The sequence below is a fragment of the Neomonachus schauinslandi genome, chromosome 8 (assembly GCF_002201575.2).
Source record: "Neomonachus schauinslandi chromosome 8, ASM220157v2, whole genome shotgun sequence".
NCBI lineage: Eukaryota > Metazoa > Chordata > Mammalia > Carnivora > Phocidae > Neomonachus > Neomonachus schauinslandi.
In genome coordinates this window covers 14525703-14548429 of record NC_058410.1, presented here as the reverse complement: position 1 = coordinate 14548429, position 22727 = coordinate 14525703, and the positions used below count along the sequence as shown (strand labels likewise).

Below are 22727 nucleotides of genomic sequence, written 5' to 3'. Positions count from 1 at the left end.
AGATACACTGACAGCATGTGCGCATCCAACTTAAAACTCATTCCTTAGCAGGGGTTGCTGCAGCCTAGAGTGTGCAGTGAATTAACATTTCTGCTAAATCTTATCACCTAGTAAACAGCACAGCTAATATTGTAGGGCATTTTCTCTAAGGTGGAGCATTCAAATCAGACTTAAGTATGTTATTCAAACAACAAACACATGTTGTGTCTCAAACTTATAGATTGGGAGCACCTTCACCAGTTTCCCTGGTGCATAAAGCTGGCACACAGTAGGTCCTCAGTGTATATTTGCTGAATTAACACATTTAACCCACAATCGATACACACTCCACATTTGATTTTCAAGCCTAAGGTGACTTCTTTTGTATGAAATATTCATGTCAGTTAAACATCATTTCAGTTGTTACATGATGTGTTACATAGTATTTATGATGAATTGCTAATATTTAAAGTGGTATCATTTGTGTAACACTGTTTCAGCATTTCCCCCTATTTTTAATATCCTGGGAATCTCAACATGGACATAGCCTAGGCTTTTCTGATGCTAAGAAGCCTTTACCCTGTTCAGTTCCAGAAAAACTCTTGCGATTTGATCTCTCATCTTCCATCTTCATAGACAGTACAGACTAGCAGGCCTGGATTTTATGTGTGTGTATCTCCACCCATGGAACAGATCCCAGATGGTGTTCTTGCCTGAGAAGCAGATTCTAAGGAGTTTTCTGTGTGTTTTGTGCATGTTGGTGGTGGTGGGAAAGGGAGAGGCTAAGAGATAATCAGCAAAACTTCAAGTGTCTGGAGGTACTGATTGTAACTAAAGAAGGGCCAAGCATAAACACAGGAAGGGCCCTGACTAATTGTGTAGGCACACGAAATCTTCTTGTGTCCCTCTTGTTTGGCGGTTGAGTCTGGGTTGAGTGAGTTGAGTTGAGAGGGCCAGGAGCTGGAACTGCTTTGTACTTCTACATTTCCAGTTCTAAAAATAAGGTCCCAGAGGGGCATGAGATAAAACCTGTCATGAATTTGCTTTATAATCTGGTCTAGAATATATAACAGTCTATTTCCTTGAAGCAGTGTTAAAAATGTTAATATTTTGACAGAAAATATATATGAGCTATAAATTGCCCATACGTGGTCATCTCTGCTTGTCTGTTTTCCACATATATAGTAATCCCCACCATGACACAGTAAATGTGGTACACAAATTCAATTGCACAAAATGCAGGATTGAGTTTAATGTGATGTTGATGAAAAATAGCATTTTTGGTTAGGTCTGTACTATCACAAAACACAAAGAGGAAGGATGTTAGAATTTATACTAAGCACAATTGACTTTGCAGTAAGCTGAAAAATTAATAAATAACTGAAAAGTCATCAAGGTCTAATCCCACCCCTTCCTAAAATCACCACTCTCCCTCAACACCTGCCCCGTCACAGCACAGGACATAAGACCTTGGCAACTTGGCTTGCCTTCCTTTGAGAATGGAGACAGGACTGAGGTCTGAAGCCAATGGCCAATCACATTATTATATAAATGTGTATGGTCTGTGGGCTTACCTTTTGAAAAATAACATATAGCAATAGCAATAACAAAGATAATCACAGATGAAAAAATACTACGGAGCTATTGGAAAATACCTCAGAAAATAAATCTACTGGGACCGTCAGTCACAGGCATGGGTGAGTGTAGTGTGACATCTCTGAAACAGTATGAGTGATGCCTGAGGGACCCATGTCCGTGGAAGGTCTAAACAGCCACATCCCCAGACCACACTAGGACTGTCATGCCAGAAGATTTCCCCACCAGGATTTTTACCTTGTGTTGCTCACGTTTCCGTTGTATTGTGTTGGCCGTTTCCTCATGGACCTGCTGAATGGTAATTTCCTCTCTCAGGGCCACCTCTGCTCTGTATAACCAGGCACCTATGGTGCCCAGAGGTGCAGGGAGAGATTTATCAAGCTGTATATGCCAATCAAAGAGCTGGAATACAAAAGTAGAAAAACATAATTATCTTTAATACAGAAGACAATTCCTAAAACTCCCCCAAATGATTTCTAAAAGCCTACATAAGGGTTTAAGTTAATAATTTCAGGCTAACTTAATAAATATCAAGGAAGAAAATATCTGTGTTCTGAATTTGATACTTTGAGAATGAGGAGGAAATTATAGTTACAAGCAAATTTTGAGGAGACTTAAAACACACCTTAGACATGGAAGGACATTATTGAGAGCTTAAACAATTTTCTTCTTATAGGAAGAGCATAAAGCCCCCTCTGATTTTCAATTTCGGGGCTTTTGCTGAAAGGGAAGGGACTGGGTTTGCTAAGATGCTCAAGGATCCAGATGTTATACAATAGCTGATGCGTATCCTTTAAAACCTCCCACATGAGAACAGGTCCAGAAAAATCAGGGTCATCCAGTCATCTCCAGAGGAAGTACAATATTCAGGATTCTTTCTATGATAGTACAATTTCTAACTATTTCTTCATTTCTACCACTTTATCCAATTCTTAAGCAGTGTTTCCTGACTTATTGGAACATCAGGTGGGATAGGTTGAGGTGCTTGGAACTAACCTATTCTCTGGTAGAGTTTGTGGGGAAAAGATTAGATTATAAAAATGAAGATAATACGGTAAGTTCAAGGCAAATATTCCCATTAGTGACAGAAGTTTCAGAGGCTTTGAAATCTTGGCCTTTAAGTTTGCTGAGTATTAATATGAAAGTTACTGTGCAGTTTTCTTTCAGGTTCACGAAGGACCTAAGATTTGCTGAAATTAAAGACTGTTAAAAATGAATGTGAATATAGGAGGATGACCAACTGTTGATGAAACCTCGTTATAAACTTTAGAGAAATTGCTGAGGCTCCATTCTTGGATGAGTCATCTCTTCTAAATGATCCAGAATTGAGCCTTTCAGGATTTCAATCCATCATCTACTCAACAGGGAAACTACGTATAGGGCAGGCAAAAGCAGAAGAGTTGTTAAGCCAAGTACTTCCACTAACTTAAAGGAAAACTCCCACAGGTAAGCCTTTCCTTCCTCAGAAAAGAGGCTGTAGGACCAGATGAAAACTCACTGTGTAGAAAAACATGATGGAAAATGTTCTTGACTAAATGATGTCAATGTTAATGAAATTAATCATGGGAGAACTTACCCTGGAGGACACTCTGTCCCAGGATTGTTTTACCAACGCTTGGTCAAGTGACAGTTTACCGTTTCTATGTACCGGTTGTATTAAATGTTCAATCTGTTTCCTTTTTATTTCATATTGAACTCTGAAGTGCTTGAATGACTAAAAGAGGAAAAAGAGCAACAACATGGAAATGAGTCAAAAACAGCAAACGCAAAGGAAACCACATTTCCTAAATAACAATCCTTTATATTGGGAAAACGCTCAATATATGTTGTTGGTAATAATGATGACAGTCCCATGATACTGATAGCAGCTACCGTTCTTCAAGCCCTGATGATGAGCTTGGTCCCTTGCTAACTGCTCTCTACACTCCATTCCTCTGGCTTTCTCCATAACCCTACAACATCGATGTGACCTATTTTTATTACAATAGGAAGCCCAGAAGTAACTTGGCAAGAACAAGTAGTAGAGGCAGGACTAAAACCTAAGATTTCTCATTTCTAGTTGAATAATCTATGTCCCAGTCCATGCTCTCAAGAAATATATAGTCAATACTAATACAAACCTATGCTAATCATCAAAATAGTTGCTTTACTTCAAAATACTAGATAATTTAGGTTAGAAATTATATATATCTAAATAATACTGATTTAAAGATATCTAAATTTGTGTTTAAGTAAGTCGGGTAAAGAGGTTTACTTAAGGGACCTCAATTATATAATACTTTGCTTTAACTTTATGGCATTAAAATATTAATTATTGCATCATTTCTTTTATCACTGTATGTTTTAACATAAATTTGTAATATGTAGACTTAACCCGAAGTCTAATACTAACCTTAAGAATTAGTGATTTTAATTAAAGTTCTACATTTTATATTAAATTAACAATCCTAAAATAAGACTCCAAGTCCAAATTGAATTGAAAATACCACTAAAATTGGCAATTATGTTAAAGAACACGAGAATGTCCCTACAAACACATCTGAAAGAATCTGTCAAACAAACATGTAAGTTCACATGAAGAACACTGGGGGGAGATGGTGAGTAAATATTTTACCACAACTTTTATCTTCCACTGCCTCTAACTTAACATAATTTAAAAATACCAAAACATAAATTTGACCTTCAATTTTGTTCCATAGAATTCTATGCATGAAAAAAACAGAAAAATGAACTATTGACTGATAGGTAGAAACAGAAAATGCTGATTATGTAAGAAACACACAGATGAGGAAAATGTTTCCTATGTTCAGATTTCAGATGGTCCCTAAATTTTTTTTAAGAGACAGCTGATCATCTTTGGCCTGAAAGGAGTGTTTCTGTTTCATACTTTTCTAATCCTTTGTCTTCCCTTTATACAATAACATTTGTACAACAGGTAACTTCATAATTTGGACTTGATTTTTTTATAATTTATGCCCAAACTAAAACTCACCAATGGTCTAATAAGTATATTCACTCTGTTCTTGTATTTCTATTCTCAATTTACTGGCTTAATCATTTTTTTTAATGAAGCTCATCCAGAAAATTATATTTTTGAGAAAAAAAATATTACATTGAGTTTCAAAGCAAATAACATATAACATGTTCAACAAATATAATATCGATGGCACCATTCATCTAAATTCAGGCACACTTTATAGATATTGTTACATAAAATCCACACACTAATGCCAACAGATAAATTCTTTATCATCTGCCATGTTGAGTGTCCTATCATTGCCCCCTTTTATGTAGCAAAATCGATTAAATTATAATGTAGACCAAGACATATTATAGTTTGGCCACTAAAATGCAATGCTATTTTAAATAGGAGGAAAACGTCAATGCTGCATATAATAAATCACAATTTAATGGGAAAACCTGTTATAAGATTTTATGTCTGAGAAGTGAAAATTGAAAGCTGAAATCCAAGTAACAGCAGGATAAGGAAACTGGGGGAACTAGCAGAAACAACCTTGGTGGCCTCAATTTGAGAGCAACAGTGTCGAACCGGACAGGTCGCAATAGAAACTGATCCCATTAATGAGCCCACTCCAAATAGTCATGTCGCAAGCCTTTGTTAGATGTGGCTTATTCTATAGTAGTTTTCTATTTGGCACTGAAGTCATTTTTTAGTGGAATTTTTTGTTATGTGACAACTATAAGATCATGAGCTGTAGAAAAACAATGACTAGATGTTTGTCCTTGGGGTCATCTATAAGACTCTGAGTTCCAGATAAGTCATGAAGCCTCGGAGCTCAACATACAGGATGGACACACACAATTGAAAACTACTAATTCCACCTCTCGGTATATATACCCAAAGGAAATAAACAAGATACTGAAGAGATATCTGCACTCCCTTGTTGACTGCAGCATTGTTCACAATAGCCAAGATATGGAAACAACCTAAGTGCGCATTAATGGATGAATGATAAAGGAGATGTGATAGATAGAGAGATCTATAAATATAGTGATAAAGAAGGACATCCTGCTATTTGTGACAACACAGATGGACCTTGAGGACATTATGCTAAGTGAGATAAGGCAGACAGAAAAAGACAAATACTATATGACACCACTTTTATGTGAAAAAAGCCAAACTCATAAAAACAAAGAAAATGGTGGTTACCAAGGGATGGGAGGTGAAGGCGGGGAGATATGAAAGATGTTATTTAAGTGTACAAACTTGCAACGAGAAGTAAATGAGTCCTAGACTGAATATAGATAATAATATTGTACTATATTCATCAAACTTGCTAAAAGACTAGAATTTAATTATCCCAACCATAAAAAAGAAATACTTATGCAATGTGATAGAGGTGCTAATTATCTCTATAATGGCAATCATATTACAATATATAAATGTCTTAAATTTTTTAAAACTACCTATTTACACAGAAATACAATTATTAAATTACATGCAAACTTAAGATAACACATATTATTTCTTTAAAGATTTTTCTCATTAATATCATTTGAAAGATAAACATAGATTAAATGACATATATTAATATTACTCATAAAAAGGATTTTAAGAAACTGAAATCTTTTTTCATACATTACCTGATATTTATCTTGCAAATTTGATTCTGTCATCTGTGCCCTTGTCAAATCTCTTTCAAATTGTTCTATCCAAACTTTTGTTTCCTTCAAAATTAGCCTGTCTTCTCTCTAGAAACCAGAAGATATTACAATTTTATTAGTAACTATGCATTGACTTAATTGCTGATTAATAACTGGCTGATTCTAGAATGCACTGAATATTTAATAAGTTCCAATTGTCCCTGAAAAACTTCTCTCTCTCCTCTCCCTCACCTCTTTTGGAGAGTAAGAGAAAAGTTAATTCTAGAAAAATAGCTTAATTATCTTGCTAAATACTGAAATGACCTACCTCCATTTTTTTTCTCAAGAAACAGTAATTTAATTAAGAAAATGTGCTCAAGAGGAAATATCCTAAATACAAAAATACTCAGAAAGAACAATGGCTGGAATAGGACTGAAAACATAGGCCGGGGGGGTGCTTCTTAACCCAAGGTCATTTGTACCCCAGAGGACCATTCTGGATGAGAAAAATTTTGACTGAATCCAAGGAGTTACAGTCACAGTAACACTGTGGGCTAGTATTATTTAAAAATGCTATTCAGTATTATAACATAAGCTCCACGATGACAGAAAATATTTTGTTCAATATGGTATTACTAGACCCTGGTAACACAGCACCTATAAATATTTACCAAAATATTTCCTGAATGAATGCATCCAGGCTACCACTCACATTATCAAACATGAAAAAAAAGAGATTTATATCATTGTTTCCACAAATAATAACAAGCCATTCTAGCATTGATTTAGTGAAAAATATCTTAATTTTTCACAAAATTTCTTATCTGTTAAGAATGTCAAAGTAATCAAAAACACATTTAACATGGTTCTTGGCACTTACAAATAGCTTCCAACTACAGCATCTCACTTGACCACAGCCCTGTGACACAGCTGAAGTGACTGATGACAAGTTAAGTGGCAGAGGAGACAGAGTGCTGGCCATGGAGGCGGGCAAGACTGGTTCCAAATTCTGGTTCTGACAAGTATCAGCTCTGTGACTTTGGACACATTTTTTTTTTTCCCCTCCTCTCTACTGCTGTGCCTTCATCTGAGTCGACCTCACACACCGCTTCCCCAGTTTGGGGGAGAATTCAGGATAACCTGTGCAGCACACCTAGTATAGAGGCTGGCCACAGTGCTGTCACGATACATGTCTTCTCTTTCTTTCCACTCTTGCAAAAGCAATCCTATCCTGCCTGAAAACATCTTCCCCTGGATAACACCTTCTTCAGAAATCAGCTCAGACACAACCTCTCTAGAAAGCTTTTTCTGACCCAGAAGTCTCATTGGTGGTCCCTCTTCTGTGCCAGTGGTTCTCACACAGGAGTGTGCACTAGAATCACCTGGAGGGCTTCTGAAAACAAATTGCTGGGCACCACCTTCAGTCTTCCTTGGCTCAGGATGTCTAGGGTAGAGGACGAGAATTTGTATTTCTAAGAAGCTTCCAGGTGTATCTAACGTTGCTGGTCTAGGGACCACATTTTGAGAACACTTCTCTGATCCTGTAACAACCTGAGCTCAAATATTCGCTGAAAAAGCACTATTTTGTATTGTCCACTTAATTGTCTCTTCCCTTCCACCCATAGTTCAAGCACCTTATGTCTCTTATTTTTCTCTAGCCTAACACAGTGTCTGGCACCCAGTCTCACTCAATATATAATGGTAGAATAAATGATTGGTAATATAGGTAAGTAGAGAAAGAAATGGAACAGGAGTCCGAAACTCCAAAGCTTTAGCCTTTCCTAAGATGGCTCCTCTGAATGAACAGATAAACGTGACCAAGGCACATGGTTTATTGGTTGACCATCATGCCCATAAAAGCACCAATGGCACATTCTTACAAGCTCAGAAGAACTAAATGCTCTTGGTTTACCTCCAAGGTATCAGAAGCCAATGTGACTACTAAGTGGGGGGAAGATCATCGAAGTGAGCGTAGGACCTCACTATAAGCCTCCAAGGACCTGCTTCTCACCAGTTGAAATTATTTCACAAAGTCATCTGAGAGAAAGAATTATGTTCTTAAAATAACCTCATTAGAGTTCATCTAGTAAATGACTTTTCTACTGGTGGGGCAGTGTCAGGCAAATTGCAATAAGGTAAGAAGCATGTAGCTATTTACACACTCAACATTCTCCTTTTTTAAGAGGAGATATTGTCCAAACAATATTTAGATTCCCGGAGCCCATTTAGTCTAGTGGCTTTTCTTCAATTGTTAACTTTTATATGCATTCAAAGACCTGGGGGTTTATTTGCCTATAAAAGACTACCTAAATTCCAGGCAATTAAATGGCCAGTATTCTCATGACTTTTTCTCTTTCTCTCTATTTCATTCAAACATACACACAGGCATCTTTATATGTTCTGTAGTAGGTTTATGTGTACATCAACTCATGATTCATGGAGCATGAAATAAAAATTAATTTAATATTTGATATAAAATTAGTTACTTCTAATTGTTATTACAGTGTTGGCATGAAGTCTACTTTGTTGATAGATCCTTAACCTCAAGCCTAGATGGAACATAAAGAAAGATGGAAAAAGTATGGGACAACTTGAAATTGGGAAATAACTCATAATCATTAATTCCACAAGTATATCTGAGCACTTACCATGTCATGAACTTTACTAAATAAACTATATGACCAAATACTGAGCAGAAGAGATGTGATAAAACTCAGAGGAGACTAGCTAAATGAATACTTAGCTTTTTTCAAATAATAATTTCCTGCTTAATATGTTAACATATAAAAATAAATCTTTAGCTTTGTTTATTTCTCATGTCACATACAAAGAAACCATAGGTATTATAATTTTTTCCTTTTATTAGTGCTATTAAGTGTTATTAAAAAGAAATTAATTGATGCTATCTTATAATTAAAAATTAGTCCATGTGAGTGGCTTAGACTATAACTAATATTCAATAACACTTACATGTTATTTATTCTATTAGAAAGGAAAAGGAAATAACAAAATTAATGCATTAAAAGAAATGTGTATATAAAGACATATACATGCAAAGGAATGGCTAATAAGCTATGGAATGTAGGATGTTTGAAAGAGGTCACTGATTCAAGATTATTTAAATCTTACCTTAAAATTTTGGATAGAATTTGCAAAAGATGGAAAACCTGGAAGTATTTCCTAACAATATGAAAAGATAATATATAGAAAAATAATATAAATCAGGGACAAAAATTATACAGGAAACAAGAAAAAAAAATGGAGAGGCATCTGTCCATAAATAAATAGATGATAATTTTATGGGCATAGTTACTTTAAGAGATTTTCATAACTTTTGAAAGCATCAAAATGTTCAAATCCAATAAGGCAATGTAGTATTCTAGCATTTGATGTTTTGTTTTAATTTTTGGCAATATTTACATTTTACAAATATTTATAGCTTGAAATATTAACCATTTTAAATGGTGAACTATGTAGAGAAGAGGTATATTAATTCATTTCTTTTCTCTTAAATACACTCATAAGATGCATCTCTGTACCCCTATACCAATTAAGATGGCGCTGTGCTTCTCAAAGCAGTCCGTAGTAGCTGTTGCAATGGGAGAAGGAATGAGTGAACAAACAACTGAAAGTTTAATAGCTCACAGAGATGAACTAATAGGCGTATTTTATTTATTTATGATTGAGTGCTAATTATTCAAGAACACCTTTAGGGAAAAACTTGATCAGTTTTATTGGTTGGAGTAAGAAAGCATAGCAATGTCTATTTCCAATGAGAAAATCAGATTTAAAAATCCTATCTATAAAGTATCTAATTTAAATAAACTCATAAAGAGGATACAGCATTCAAATTCACCAAAAAATGGAAGCCTGGGAGACACGGTGATGCCAAGCTTTTTAAAAGTGAATTAAAAGAACTATTTCCTAAGACTTCATTAGACAGATACTAAGTATTTTGAGGTGTTGGCATCAATAGCCCTAATGTGTATAATCTATAAAGTCTTAAAGTTTCACCAGATAAAATTAGGTGGCCATTTAGCTGCATTAAGCAAATGAAAAATATATAAAATACACAAAATTCCTTTTTCTTATTGAAAATATTCATTTTTAGATGCATATGCCCTCCATTACAAATGCCACACTAAAAAGGGGCATTTTAGATGCATATGCCCTCCATTACAAATACCAGCTTATAATATATTTTCCTCAAAATTAATTTTTGAAATAACCCTGAAGAAATCATATGTACTCTCTTTTCAGGAAGGGATAGAGGGAACTTTAAAAAAAAATCAGAATTTATTTTCTAGATAATGAAATTAATCTCTTAATAATAAAGCCTCTTTAGTAAAGCCTATTAACAAGCTTATGTCAGGAATGTGTGTCTTTCAAATCTCGAGGAGTTTTGGCATCGATTCTTGCTCATGAGTATTAACAAAAGCACCTTCTTTTGTTTCTCAGACACTGCCAGTCACAGAGTTTACTCATCTGGGGAGACGATTAATGTCAGAGAAATTAAAACAGTACAAACTCAGAAACTTGATCAGAAATAAATCCAATTGGGTAACAGAAGGACTTTTGATATGAAAATCAGATGAAAGCTGACTTTCTCTAAGCTGTATGGGGTAAGTCTAATATGCTTTCTAATAGAGTTTCTTATTCACACAGCAACATCTACATCCAATTATATTCTCAAAACCCAGAAAACCCCAAATGACACTGAAACACATGCATCTGTCTATGCTAGGATTTGTACAGAAAGTCTGGTTTTGCCTCCTGCAGTGCTTCTTAGAAACATTTACTTTGCTGACTATGGGTAAGTTACTCTGGTGGTCAACATTTGCGCCTGAATCCTGTCAAGGAACAAAACAGGTTTCCTGAAATGATAGTTTTAAAAAAAACGAACATAGTTCTATCAAATGCCAAAATTAACTTCATCCAAGCAACCTAGGAAACACCAGTTACCATTGTTTTGCTTACTTTTTTATGAAGTCACAGATTTCTATTAGTGCAATACTTTCACCTATTTGAAAATCTGGGGTTATGAACCCGTGGCCTTTTCCTTTTTTAGACCTGTTTCTAAATCTGTTTGGAAACCATACCAAGTTTTTTGTTGTTGTTTTTGTTTCTCTTCATTATACTCTCAAACTGCTTTGAAAACTCTAGTTGAGACCTGAGCAATGAAGTCAGACGGTTTTTTAACACATCTTGAAAATTCCATTTATTTCTCTCTCTCTCTCTCTCATTTTGCCTTATAATTAATTTTAAATTCAGTAGTAAATCCACTTTATAATTAAAAAATAATAATAATACTTAAAAAAATTAGAATGGTAATATCCACTGTTAAGGTCTGGGAAAATAGGGGTGCCTGGGTGGCTCAGTCTTAAGTGTCTGTCTTTGGTCAGGTCATGATCTCAGGGTCCTGGGATCAAGCCCCACATTGGGCTCCCTGCTCGGCGGGAAGCCTGCTTCTCCCTCTGCCACTGCCCCTGCTTGTGTTCCCTCTCTTGCCATGTCTCTCTCTGTCAAATAAATAAATAAATAAATAAATAAATAAAATCTTTAAAAAAAAATTAAAGTCTGGGAAAATAGGCATTCTGGTGTGCTGGCTGGAGTGTAAAATGGGACAAACTTTCTACAGGAAAGTTAAAAAAAATTTTCAAAAAGCATTAAAAATCTATATGCACTTTAGCCTAGAAATTCCACTTTGAAGAAAGAATCATAAAACGATGTTTTATTACAGAATTTTTCATAGAAGCACTTTTTATAATGGCAAAAAATTCAGAAATTTTCAACAATTAAAACTGGATAAATTATTGTGTATCTATATGATGTCCTGGAAAGAATGGTATAGGAATGTTTTTATGTTAACAGAAAAAAAAAGATGAAATTGTATGTGTACTATAATTCTGTTTTTGTTAAAATATTATATGTGTCTACATACATATAGACAAATGTTGGAAACATATACCAACATATTAATTTTTTTCTAGGATAGGGTCTCTCTAAAAGATCAAGTACAGATCATTTTCTTTTTCCTTTTTTTTCACTTTTTCTCTTTTATGACAATGAACATATGTCACTGGGGCAGTATGAAAAATATAAATGTTATTTAAACTATTGAGAGGCTGAAAAAAATCTAATCACAGTGAATATCAGGGCTTTTACAAGTTTGCCTTACTTCCATATGTCTGTTGTGAGTAGTGCCTTATATAATAAATCTGAAAGTCAAAAATAGATTTTCTCAGATTGAACAGAATATGGGGACTCAAGCTCTAAAGGCACAAATGACATGATGAATATGAAATTACTTCAATCCTCAAATTACTAAATGAATCTCCCAACATGTCTATCTTTCCTCAGTTTTAATTCATCAGTGTTATATGTCCAGCCTGCAAGCAGAAAGTCCAGAAAGCATTAATAATGCTTTCTCTCACATATCCAACATGCACATCAGAAAAATCTTTCCCTGTAATCTCCTCCCCAGTTGGTGATACCTATTCTTTACTCAGTTGCTCCCTTTTTGAAATGCATTCCAAAATTAAAATAAAATAAAATAAAATAAAGCATTCAAATTTAATTTTTAGAAAGCACCATGCTTAAACATCTAAGTCACTACCACTAAGTGAGCTATCAGTGCTTGAGGAAAAAAATACTTACGTCATTCTCTTGCCCATCAGTGCCTGTATTGTGGATGTCAGGGTAATGGTTCAGAAACTGGGCTACATAAGTCATAACAGACTTCTCATCTGGTTTATCCACATCAACATCTGGAACAACCAAAACCAAATATGAACAGTTTAATTAGCCTTCTTTATATTTTAATAACACAAACTTTGAAATCTAGCTAATATACCAAAAGACACTGTCCTCAATGCAAAAGAAGAATAGAATTAATATTTCAAGATGGTGAGGGAGGGCAAACCAATTCAGTTTGGATGATACATGATGGGAATGTTACGACGCAGAAAGACGACACATTTTAACTACGAACCTTTAGGAAAGTAATACATGTTTCATTTAAATAGTATCAACAGTAATTCACCAGAAATCTGAGACACTTTATGGTTATTCAGACATTCTTTGTTGTTAATAAAACATAAATACTATGTAAATTTCAGAACTGGGGTGAGCGGGTAGTAAAAAATGCTTACAGGTGTGGCACAGAATGACGTGCCCATAGAGCTTGTATACTGTATCTGGACAAATATAGGTAAGTTCCCTCTTGCCCCCACAAGGTTTATTTTAGAAATGAGGGAGATGCCCTATGTTCAAATCCTTGGATAGCCTCTCCCTTGTGCATGATTCTCTCTAAATTACTACACTTTGAACGGTCAAGTACTCTGAGGGAAACACAGAGCCTGAAAAGATATTTTTAAGTGTATAGATGCTTACTAATAAAACCAATAAAAATCAAGCAAAGATGTTTATACAAATTTAATCATTATAGAAATATAAGGGGTAAGACTGCAACATACAAAGAGTTGAATGTTTTAAATCACCTTTTAACTATCCCTTTTAAAGGCAATGAAAATGTGATTACATTTGGAGTTTACAGATATCTAACAAAACAAACAAAAGCCATGGAAACCAAAATATAAACTGCCCTAATATTTTGTAATGTGCCTTGTGATTTGAGATATAATTTCTACAGACTATCAGTGCAGGATTGAAAAAGTGCTACAGCTCAAAAGACTTCAAAGGAAACAGTGATCATGTATTCTGGAATGCACTGGATGACTCAAAGGTGATTGTAGAAATGACAAGATCACTGATGTGGAAGATGCACGTGAAGAACAAGTAAAACTTTCATGAGATGTGAAAGTGGAAAAAAACATTTAACATAATTTAATACAGTAATACAGCATTTAAATATATGTGTAACTAAATCATAAACTAATTGTTGTAACACATATTGATCTATTTAATCTGTATTCCTAAAAGTTTATACATCCTGGTTTGCTAAATAACTTTTTTAAAGTTTCTTTTTTAAAATTTATTTATTTTTATATTTTTAATTTTTTTAATTAAAAAAGTTTAAGATCAATAACTTTTTGAGGGGGGGAGTTCATACTAGGAAAACAAAATATCACCTTATATCTGGGCTAGCCTTGCATCTGGGCAACCTCAGTTCTATCATCAAAGGGAACACTAAGCTTCTCTAGTCTAGTGGATATGAAAGAATCATTTATACTCTCTTGCTGTCCTACTCTAAAAAAAAATTGAGGGCTGGGATGTGTGTGTGGCTTTCTCCTTGAGCTGAACATTATTGACTTGTGTGTGTGTGTGTGTGTGTGTACACAGAAATAAGGTGGAAAGCCCTTGGCTATCCTGGTGAATCTGTGGGGACCCCCAGCAGGATCCTAAAGTGGCAAGAGATCTCCATTCTGCTCTCATCTCAGGAAAGCCAACCAGGGACTTGTAGGTATCTGTAACTTACTCCTGGAGGCACAAGTGTCTCCATTTAAACACTGTTTTAGAGTTAGACATGCTCATTCTGAAATTTCATCTTTAAAAAGAACTTGCTTTCATTGTATTTACTCTGCTTTTTTTTTTTTTATTGCAGGGGGAGGGGCAGAGGGAAAGGGAGAGAGAGAGAATCTTAACCAGGTTCCACACATAGCATGGAGCCTGACGTGGAGCTTGATCTCATGACCCTGGGATCATGACCTGAGCTGAAATCAAGAATTTGATGCTTAACCAACTGAGTCACCCAGGCACCCCTCTATTTGCTCTTTTGCATTCATTAATAGAAATATCCATAACTGCCAACCCAAATAAGAAACTGCTGTGACATTTGGAAAATTCACTTTTTAAAAAAGATTTATTTATTTATTTGAGAGAGAGAGAGAAGGCGGAGGGGCAGAGGAGGAGGGAGAGGGAAAGAAGCAGACTCCCCGCTGAGTGCAAAGCTGGAAGAAGGGCTCAATCCCATGATCCTGAGATCAAGACCTGAGCCAAAATCAAGTGTCAGATGCTTAACCAATTGAGCTACCCAGATGCCCCTGGAAAATTCACTTTTAATCCTTTTATGTCAATATAACAAACAATTTATTCAGTTTACTAAAGTTTATTAAAGGCATCAAAATTGTCTTTTGCAGGATTGAAAGAGCTTAATCCACTTCTATAATGTCTTAAAATTCACAGCCTTACCAAAAAGGTGCCAGACAATTCTAATGAAAAACAGTAGTCGACCATTTGTGTGGTTTTCCCAACTGACACTGGAACACTGGATGGTTATCAACATTTCTAAGTTTCTAGTGACTGACATTTTAAAGATATGATCTCCAATTATTAATGATCTCTTACTTCTTCCGATTCTTTGTTATATAAACAGAGTAATTCTTTCATCCTGGACTATCTCCTCCCCTTAATATGCACACTTCTAAAGCTTTCATTCCACCCTTACTATATGGAGTTACTACTCTTCACTTGGCTGACACCACCCACATCAAAGTGCTGTTTGGAGCAACAGAATTATATTTTGCTCCCATATCTAGTGAATATTTTTCCAAAAGAAAATCAGTGCAGGAAGGTACTATTTCTTCCTGCTTTTCTAAAGTTTTCTGGCCTCTGATAATGTTTCGGAAATCATCTGTAATTTCTGCCTTTAAGACATAGAAACTTACTGATTTGAAGTATTGTGCAAGAACCAACAATTACTCCATTTACCTTCAGGATCCAGTAGTCTTGGGATTCCTAGTTCTGTTTCAGCAATAGTGAAAGCCTCCTCCAGGTTTTCCCGGTTAGGTCTCCCTTTCACTCTCTCCAAGTCCACTAGTTCTGGTCGAATGGCATGGATGATGGAATGGAAGGCGACTCCACTTCTCCAGCTCCGCCCAAAGTCTTTTACTTCTATTCCCGTCTGCCTTAATGTGATAAAAAAATAAAATAAAATAATGTCACATTCTGAATAGATAACATGCACTGTCCTCAAGGACTAATGCAAAATCCAGTCCTCAGCAATGACTCATGTGCAGTTATAGCAGTTAGCTGCTTGAAAAAATTAGGCAAAATAAAATTTTTAGAGGGTAACAAGATAAGCAGGAGAAGTTTTGGTTCCATACTTAAGAATCTTCTATATTAGACTTTTCAGTAATTGAGATATTCAATGTAAAGCACATTTTTAAAGGAAATTAATATAGAGAAAACATATCTGGCAAAATAAAAAGAGAAAATTATAAGAACACCAAAATTGATAGTAATTCATCAGTGTATATTTTTGAAGAAGTATCTAGCACATTTCCAATGACAATGATAAACAACAGTGTGTTGTACGTGCAGAGGTATTAACATACTAAGATAATATGGCTGAATTATATCAAATACTTTAGAATGAACAAATGCAAATGGATGTGATCATATCTCTAAATCAGTCACACAGGAGCCTACACACCACATAAGTTCCGACAAGTTTCCATTTACCCCACTGATCAAACTATTTGATCAAATTGTTTTTTAAACTCTTGTTTTTGGAATTGCCTTGAGAGCAATGCCCTTGGTGGCAAATCTTTGTTCTTTTGTGGCGGATAGAATTAATTCAAAGCCAGTTATGATAATTAAGAATTCATTCAAGTTGGCAGTAATAGTTTGTTGTTGAAAATAAAAGTGATACAAGCTCACAATGAATTTTTTTTGACATGTAACTTATAAACTATATATAATGGCAGCTCCAAAAGGAAGTTGCAACGATGTCTTTGAACAACATCCCTTGGTTAAGTGTAGAGCCTTTGAAGGTGATCAATTAGGTGACATTCAATGGATGAATATCTTGGTAGTCTCCTTTTAAAGAAATTAGTCTCATTATAGTTCTTTCTAAATGAAGCAGAGGTAATATCACTCAATTCTCTTTTTTATTATATTCTCAAGATTTCCATGAACCATAAGGTATATTTGATTGATACATTGATTAATATACAAAGTTGGTAAGTGCCCTTAAATTTTACCTCTTCAAACTTAAGAGTCACTTTAAATCCTTTTCTACCAATGTACATTCAGCTTGCATCAATTGCCTAGTGCTGAAAATAGCATCATTGGATCTCATCACTGGCTTCATAAATACATATTTTCAAAACAATTTTGTAAGATGCCAGTAATTATAAAGTAATCCTGTATCTCCTCTTAGTTCTTTCAGAGTTTCTGTTTCTGGTAGTATGCATGTAATATTTTCAGCCAATGCCTGACACACGGGCAAATACCCACACAGGTGGAACAGTTCAGTGTGCTCTTGTTAACTCCTCAATTCGCACATTTACCCCGGCTTCATCTTACTTTTCCACCTACATTTTCCTTTTGCTCACATTTCCTCATTTGAAAATGTTTTTGTATTCACAGACACCTCAAATTATTTTTTAACACAATAAGGTGGGTGCAAATAAACAATTAGCTAGCAAATATTCATCGTGTATTAGATATTTTCTGATTTTCCTCAACTTGTTTATTGTTTCAGATATTTTCAAAAATATAGAAAATATTTCCCTAAATATTACTATGTTGGAATAATTTTTCAAGTTTTAGTACATTTTCTTTTTCTGTATTTGTTGAACACACACACAGACACACATACACACACACATGCACACCTATAATGTTTCATATTACACCAAAGCAGTAGGTGATATTCCCAAAAAGTTTTAGTTTTAGTCCAAACCTCTCATTTAAGAATCTCGGATACAAAATCTAGGAAAACTTAGATATGTCACTTAAAGAAGTGATACAAACTTAAAGAAACTTGGACACATCACTTAAAGAAGTGATGCAGTATATCCAGTTTATAGGCATTTCTGACCTCTAATACATATTTACTTCAAGTCATTTTGAATGGACCTGGATACACAAATTTTCATTTGTTTTGTTATCTTATTAATTTTTGTCTTAAAGTACAATTGTTCTTCCTAGACATCTCAAAATGAAGTATGCAAATATCAGATATGCTACAATTTAATTCTTTCATGTCTGAGAGTATATAGTGATAGGAGATAAAGTTGGTAAAAAAATAGAGAAGGCTTAATTATGTTGCATTACTGAGTTTTTATTTACTTCTCACATATTTTGAAATTTTATATGAAAACAGTGAATATATTCTGATAATATGTCTGGTGTTTACTGGACGTTTTGTCCTTTCTTGTCATGGTCAGTCTTGTGAGACTGATAAACATTCAGACGACAGAGTCTCACAGATTATTATTTTAAAAACATGTCATATACTGAAATGGGTACAGATTCTGAAGTCTTTTATCCATAAAAAGTAAAAAGTTTCTTTTTTTTAATTATGTTATGTTAATCACCATACATTACATCATTAATTTTTGATGTAGTGTTCCATTATTCATTGTTTGTGCATAACACCCAGTGCTCCATGCAGAACGTGCCCTCTTTAATACCCATCACCAGGCTAACTCATCCCCCACCCCTCTCCCCTCTAGAACCCTCAGTTTGTTTTTCAGAGTCCATCGTCTATCATGGTTCATCTCCCCCTCCAGTTCCCCCTCTTCATTCTTCCCCTCCTATCTTCTTTTTTTTTTTCTTAACATATATTGCATTATTTGTGAGGTACAGATCTGTGATTCCACAGTCTTGCACAATTCATAGCGCTCACCATAGCACATACCCTCCCCAGTGTCTATCACCAGCCACCCCATCCCTCCCACATTTGCAATGACGTGGATGGAACTGGAGGGTATTATGCTGAGCGAAATAAATCAATGAGAGAAAGACATGTGTCATATGATCTCACTGATATGAAGAATTCTTAATCTCAGGAAACAAACTGAGGGTTGCTGGAGTGGTGGGGGGTGGGAAGTAAAAAGTTTCTTAAAAAATACATAGTGGGATAGTATTTTTAAAAAAGCAGGTTTTAGAAAAAATATCAACAATTTGGTAGGTATAATGGAATCATGTGTTCATCACAGAATTTTTATGTTCGAGAACAGTCATCTCCCCAAATCTCTATACTTGATGCAACTATAAAGTAAATGGATCTCACTGATATGTTGATGGGTGGAAAAGCCTTGGATCCATAAACCTGGACATTTATACAGATAAGGAAAATACAACTTCCACTGATGTTACACATATATAAGTTGCAGGAATGACTTTTAGTTATCATTAGACCCTTGCACATCTTTGAAAGCTAACACACCATATATAAAACAAAACCAATGCAGAAAAACTCTAATAGCATTAAATTTGAGTTTACTTTAAGCTACTGTAATATTAAGTGGAAACCAATTTATTTTTGGTTAATTTAATGCTTTGTAGAGCAATGGGAGAGTACCACATTGATATTATCATGAAGTTTTATTAAATAGTATCATGACAAATGTCCTAGCATGTGGTCACCTGTCTCTTCCTACCTAGCACATTTCTTCTCCCTGCCCAATTAAGCTGCAAAAGAGATTAGTAATTGCCACTATCGATGGAATGCAAACAGTATACCAGCAATGTGGTCAGGCTTTTACCATTTTATTTCTACTACAGATTCTAAAAAGCCACAAAGCTTTGCTTTCAGAAATATTTTTGACTACAAGTTGAATCATAAAAATATACCCTAAATTAGAAAACCACCAACACACTTTAAAAGTTAAACAAAATGATGTAAAATAGTAACACTAATTACATCTTCTCTATGTTTAATTTTTCTGTCTTTATTTTTGCTCTTCAAACACTTTAAAAATAGAACTAAAAAAAAAAATAGAGCTCCCTACATTTAGTGCCTCAATATTTTATAATGATAAGTACTTGTTTAAAACTATTTTCCAGAAGTAGGGAATAAGATTCAGATTAGATTTAGGCATGCAAAAACAAAACAGAAAGTGAGTTAATTTGACATGTCATTTAGGAAATCATACAAAAGCACAACTTCTTCATGAAGAGATCTTACCACTGACCACATCTGACCACAAAACACTGCTATGCTCAATTTTTTGAAATTGCTGAAAATGCTATTGAAATTGCTATGAAAAGATACTCATTGAGAGTAGTAATTTTCTATCTAGCATTATCACATGAATGTACACACATGTAAATTTATTATGCCCAGAAGCAAATCCACAATCTATAAAACTGAAGTTGACAAAGGAACCTACATTCCAGATAAAAGAGGAGACCCAAGGAAAAAGAATTTTAAAATAAAATTGTTAGAAAGTTTTGGGAAACAAAAACAAATATAATTATTTCAGATGTGGACCTTAGCTCACGTTATTATTAAACAGAACTCAACAGTTTTATAAAGAGATAATCACATTTAAACCTCTAATTTATTTGTGTAAAGATTATTTAATAAAAGCAGGAAGTCCAAACAATGACCTAAACAGAATTACTCCTCAGATTACCAATCAAAGAGTGTGTTAAAAATAAATTAATTGGGCCCAATCACATGATTAATGAAGGAATTAGGTTGATTATAGCATTTTCCTAGAGTATTAGTGATGATTTCTTTTTATATTTTAATTCAAGGAAAGAATGGAACAGCCTGAAGCAAAGCCCTTCATTCACATGTCTCTTCAAATTTCGCAATATTGGCAGGTACACTCAGTAATAAATTGGTAACTCAAATTATTCAAGGGCTTCAAATTTAAACAAATTCTTGGTACTTACTTGGCTACTGTGTACTGAACCCACTTTAATAAAGCCTTCTTAGCATTTCCTTGGAGCTTGGTGGCCACTTTCCGTTTACTTGGGGGGCTGGCGGTCTCAGCGCTAACCATGCTGTCCACAGAGGATGTGCTGCCTGACAAAGACTGCAGCTGTGGCAGGTTGCTGGTCAACTCCTCAATCTGTTTGTGAGTTAACAGGTGGCAAAAACATAAGAATTATCTTGTTCTTCTTTCCTTGGATGTTTTACTTTCCCAACTAAAAGTGATTTAAATTCACACCCTTAACACCATTGACAAGGTAAGTTCTTAAGGCATGATTGACATTGTACTCTTCTTCCGACTTCCCACTGCATCTAAAACTACCTCGTACACAGTAATAAACACTTGTTAAACACATGAATGAATGAATAAAATAAAACCTAATGGTTATCCAAACTCATAGAGCGTACAACACCAAAAGGGAACCCTAATGTAAACTACAGACTTTGATAATGATGGGTCAATATAGGTTCATGAAGTGTATCACTTCAGTGGAGGATGTTGGTTATGGGAGAAGCTACACATGGTGTGTGGATACAGGGTATATGGGAAATCTCTGTACTTTTTGTTCAGTTTGGCTGTGAACTTAAAACTGCTCTAAAAAATAAAGACTTAAAAAAAAAACCTAAGTGTCTGCCTTGGGCTCAGGTCATGATCTCGGGTTCCTGGGATCAAGCCCCATGTCTGGCTCCCTGCTCAGTGGGGAGTCTGCTTCTCCCTCTCCCTCTGCCCCTCATCCCTGCTTGTCCTCTCTCTCTCAAATAAATAAATAAAATCTTCAAAAAATAAAAAAAACCAACCTAATGGCTAGAACAATTATTCTAGATGGAATGGCAAGTTCATTTCTCCCCTTAATGTCTAATGGGAACATAAAACTGGTCCCTTCCAGAGAACAAAAAAAATTTCCTGAACTCTTTCTACACCAATATCTCATCTCCGATGTGCCCTGCTCCCTTGTCAGATGGAGCACCTCTGTCACAGTTCTTTGGAGGAGTACCATACATAACATCTTCGCAGGGAAGAAGGGGAAATTTTTCTGCTAACAAAAAACAATACACATGGGAAAATCAAATTTCTGCTCACTTGAGAATCAACCGCAAAGGTAGGGCAAATGAGAGTACTATTAAAATTTCTACCACTACCTCCATCCATGACATTACATCACTGAAAAGGGAGCTATAGTACAATACCTGGAAATACAGAATAATGGTCCACACCAATCCAAGAACTATTGAAGGTCGGCCATCAGCTATATCAGTGGAGTTAATGTTGACTAATTTAATCTGTTTAAAAAGAAAAGCTGTACTAGTGATGTACTAGAAGATTATAGACCACCCAATTATGCAATAATTAGCACTTTTTTAGACATCAGTTGGACAATTTGGTCATGCCTATGTAGTGATACACAAGAGTAAGTTGGGTGAGCCATCAAAACAAACAAGCACATGGTTTCAGTGGAAATTTCAGGAGCATTCATTAGGGGCACACAATAAAAACAACTATAGAATGAATTTCAAAAAATTGTTTAAAGTTGAAAAAATATGACATCATGCAAGGAATTACCAACAAAACACCACACAGAAAAAAAAAAAGGTTATTTTTTTTACATTCAGAAGTTGACTGGAGCTTAAAAGAAACTGTGATGAGTAGTTTAAGAAAATGCACTCACTCTGAAGTTTGTTACCAAATAGCATGAAACTTATGTTCTCTTTTACCTATAAAAGTCAGGAGTTAAAAATTCTAAAATTTGTACTAACCGGTGATCCTCTGTACATGGACTGACATGAAAAACAAAGGGAGAAGATGATATACATACATAAATAATTTTTAAAAATCAGAGTTATTTGTTCAAAGAGAATAAAAATGTAGGTAGTAAATTTAGAGCAAGATTTGGGGAATACATTGTAAAGACAA

The 22727-nt window shown here is 34.9% G+C and overlaps 1 protein-coding gene across 1 annotated transcript in view; it reads right to left on the bottom strand.

Moving 5' to 3' along the window:
* The window catches only part of LOC110583187 (nesprin-1-like), a 218164-nt gene that overhangs the window by 89797 nt on the left and 105640 nt on the right, over nt 1-22727 (bottom strand). The window contains exons 5-11 of the mRNA XM_021693239.1: nt 22004-22096; nt 20776-20954; nt 15850-16046; nt 12838-12947; nt 6181-6288; nt 3152-3289; nt 1813-1977 (exon numbers count right to left, since the gene is read on the bottom strand). Coding sequence (XP_021548914.1) covers nt 1813-1977; nt 3152-3289; nt 6181-6288; nt 12838-12947; nt 15850-16046; nt 20776-20954; nt 22004-22096 — 990 coding nt within the window. The remainder of the gene's footprint in view (nt 1-1812; nt 1978-3151; nt 3290-6180; nt 6289-12837; nt 12948-15849; nt 16047-20775; nt 20955-22003; nt 22097-22727) is intronic.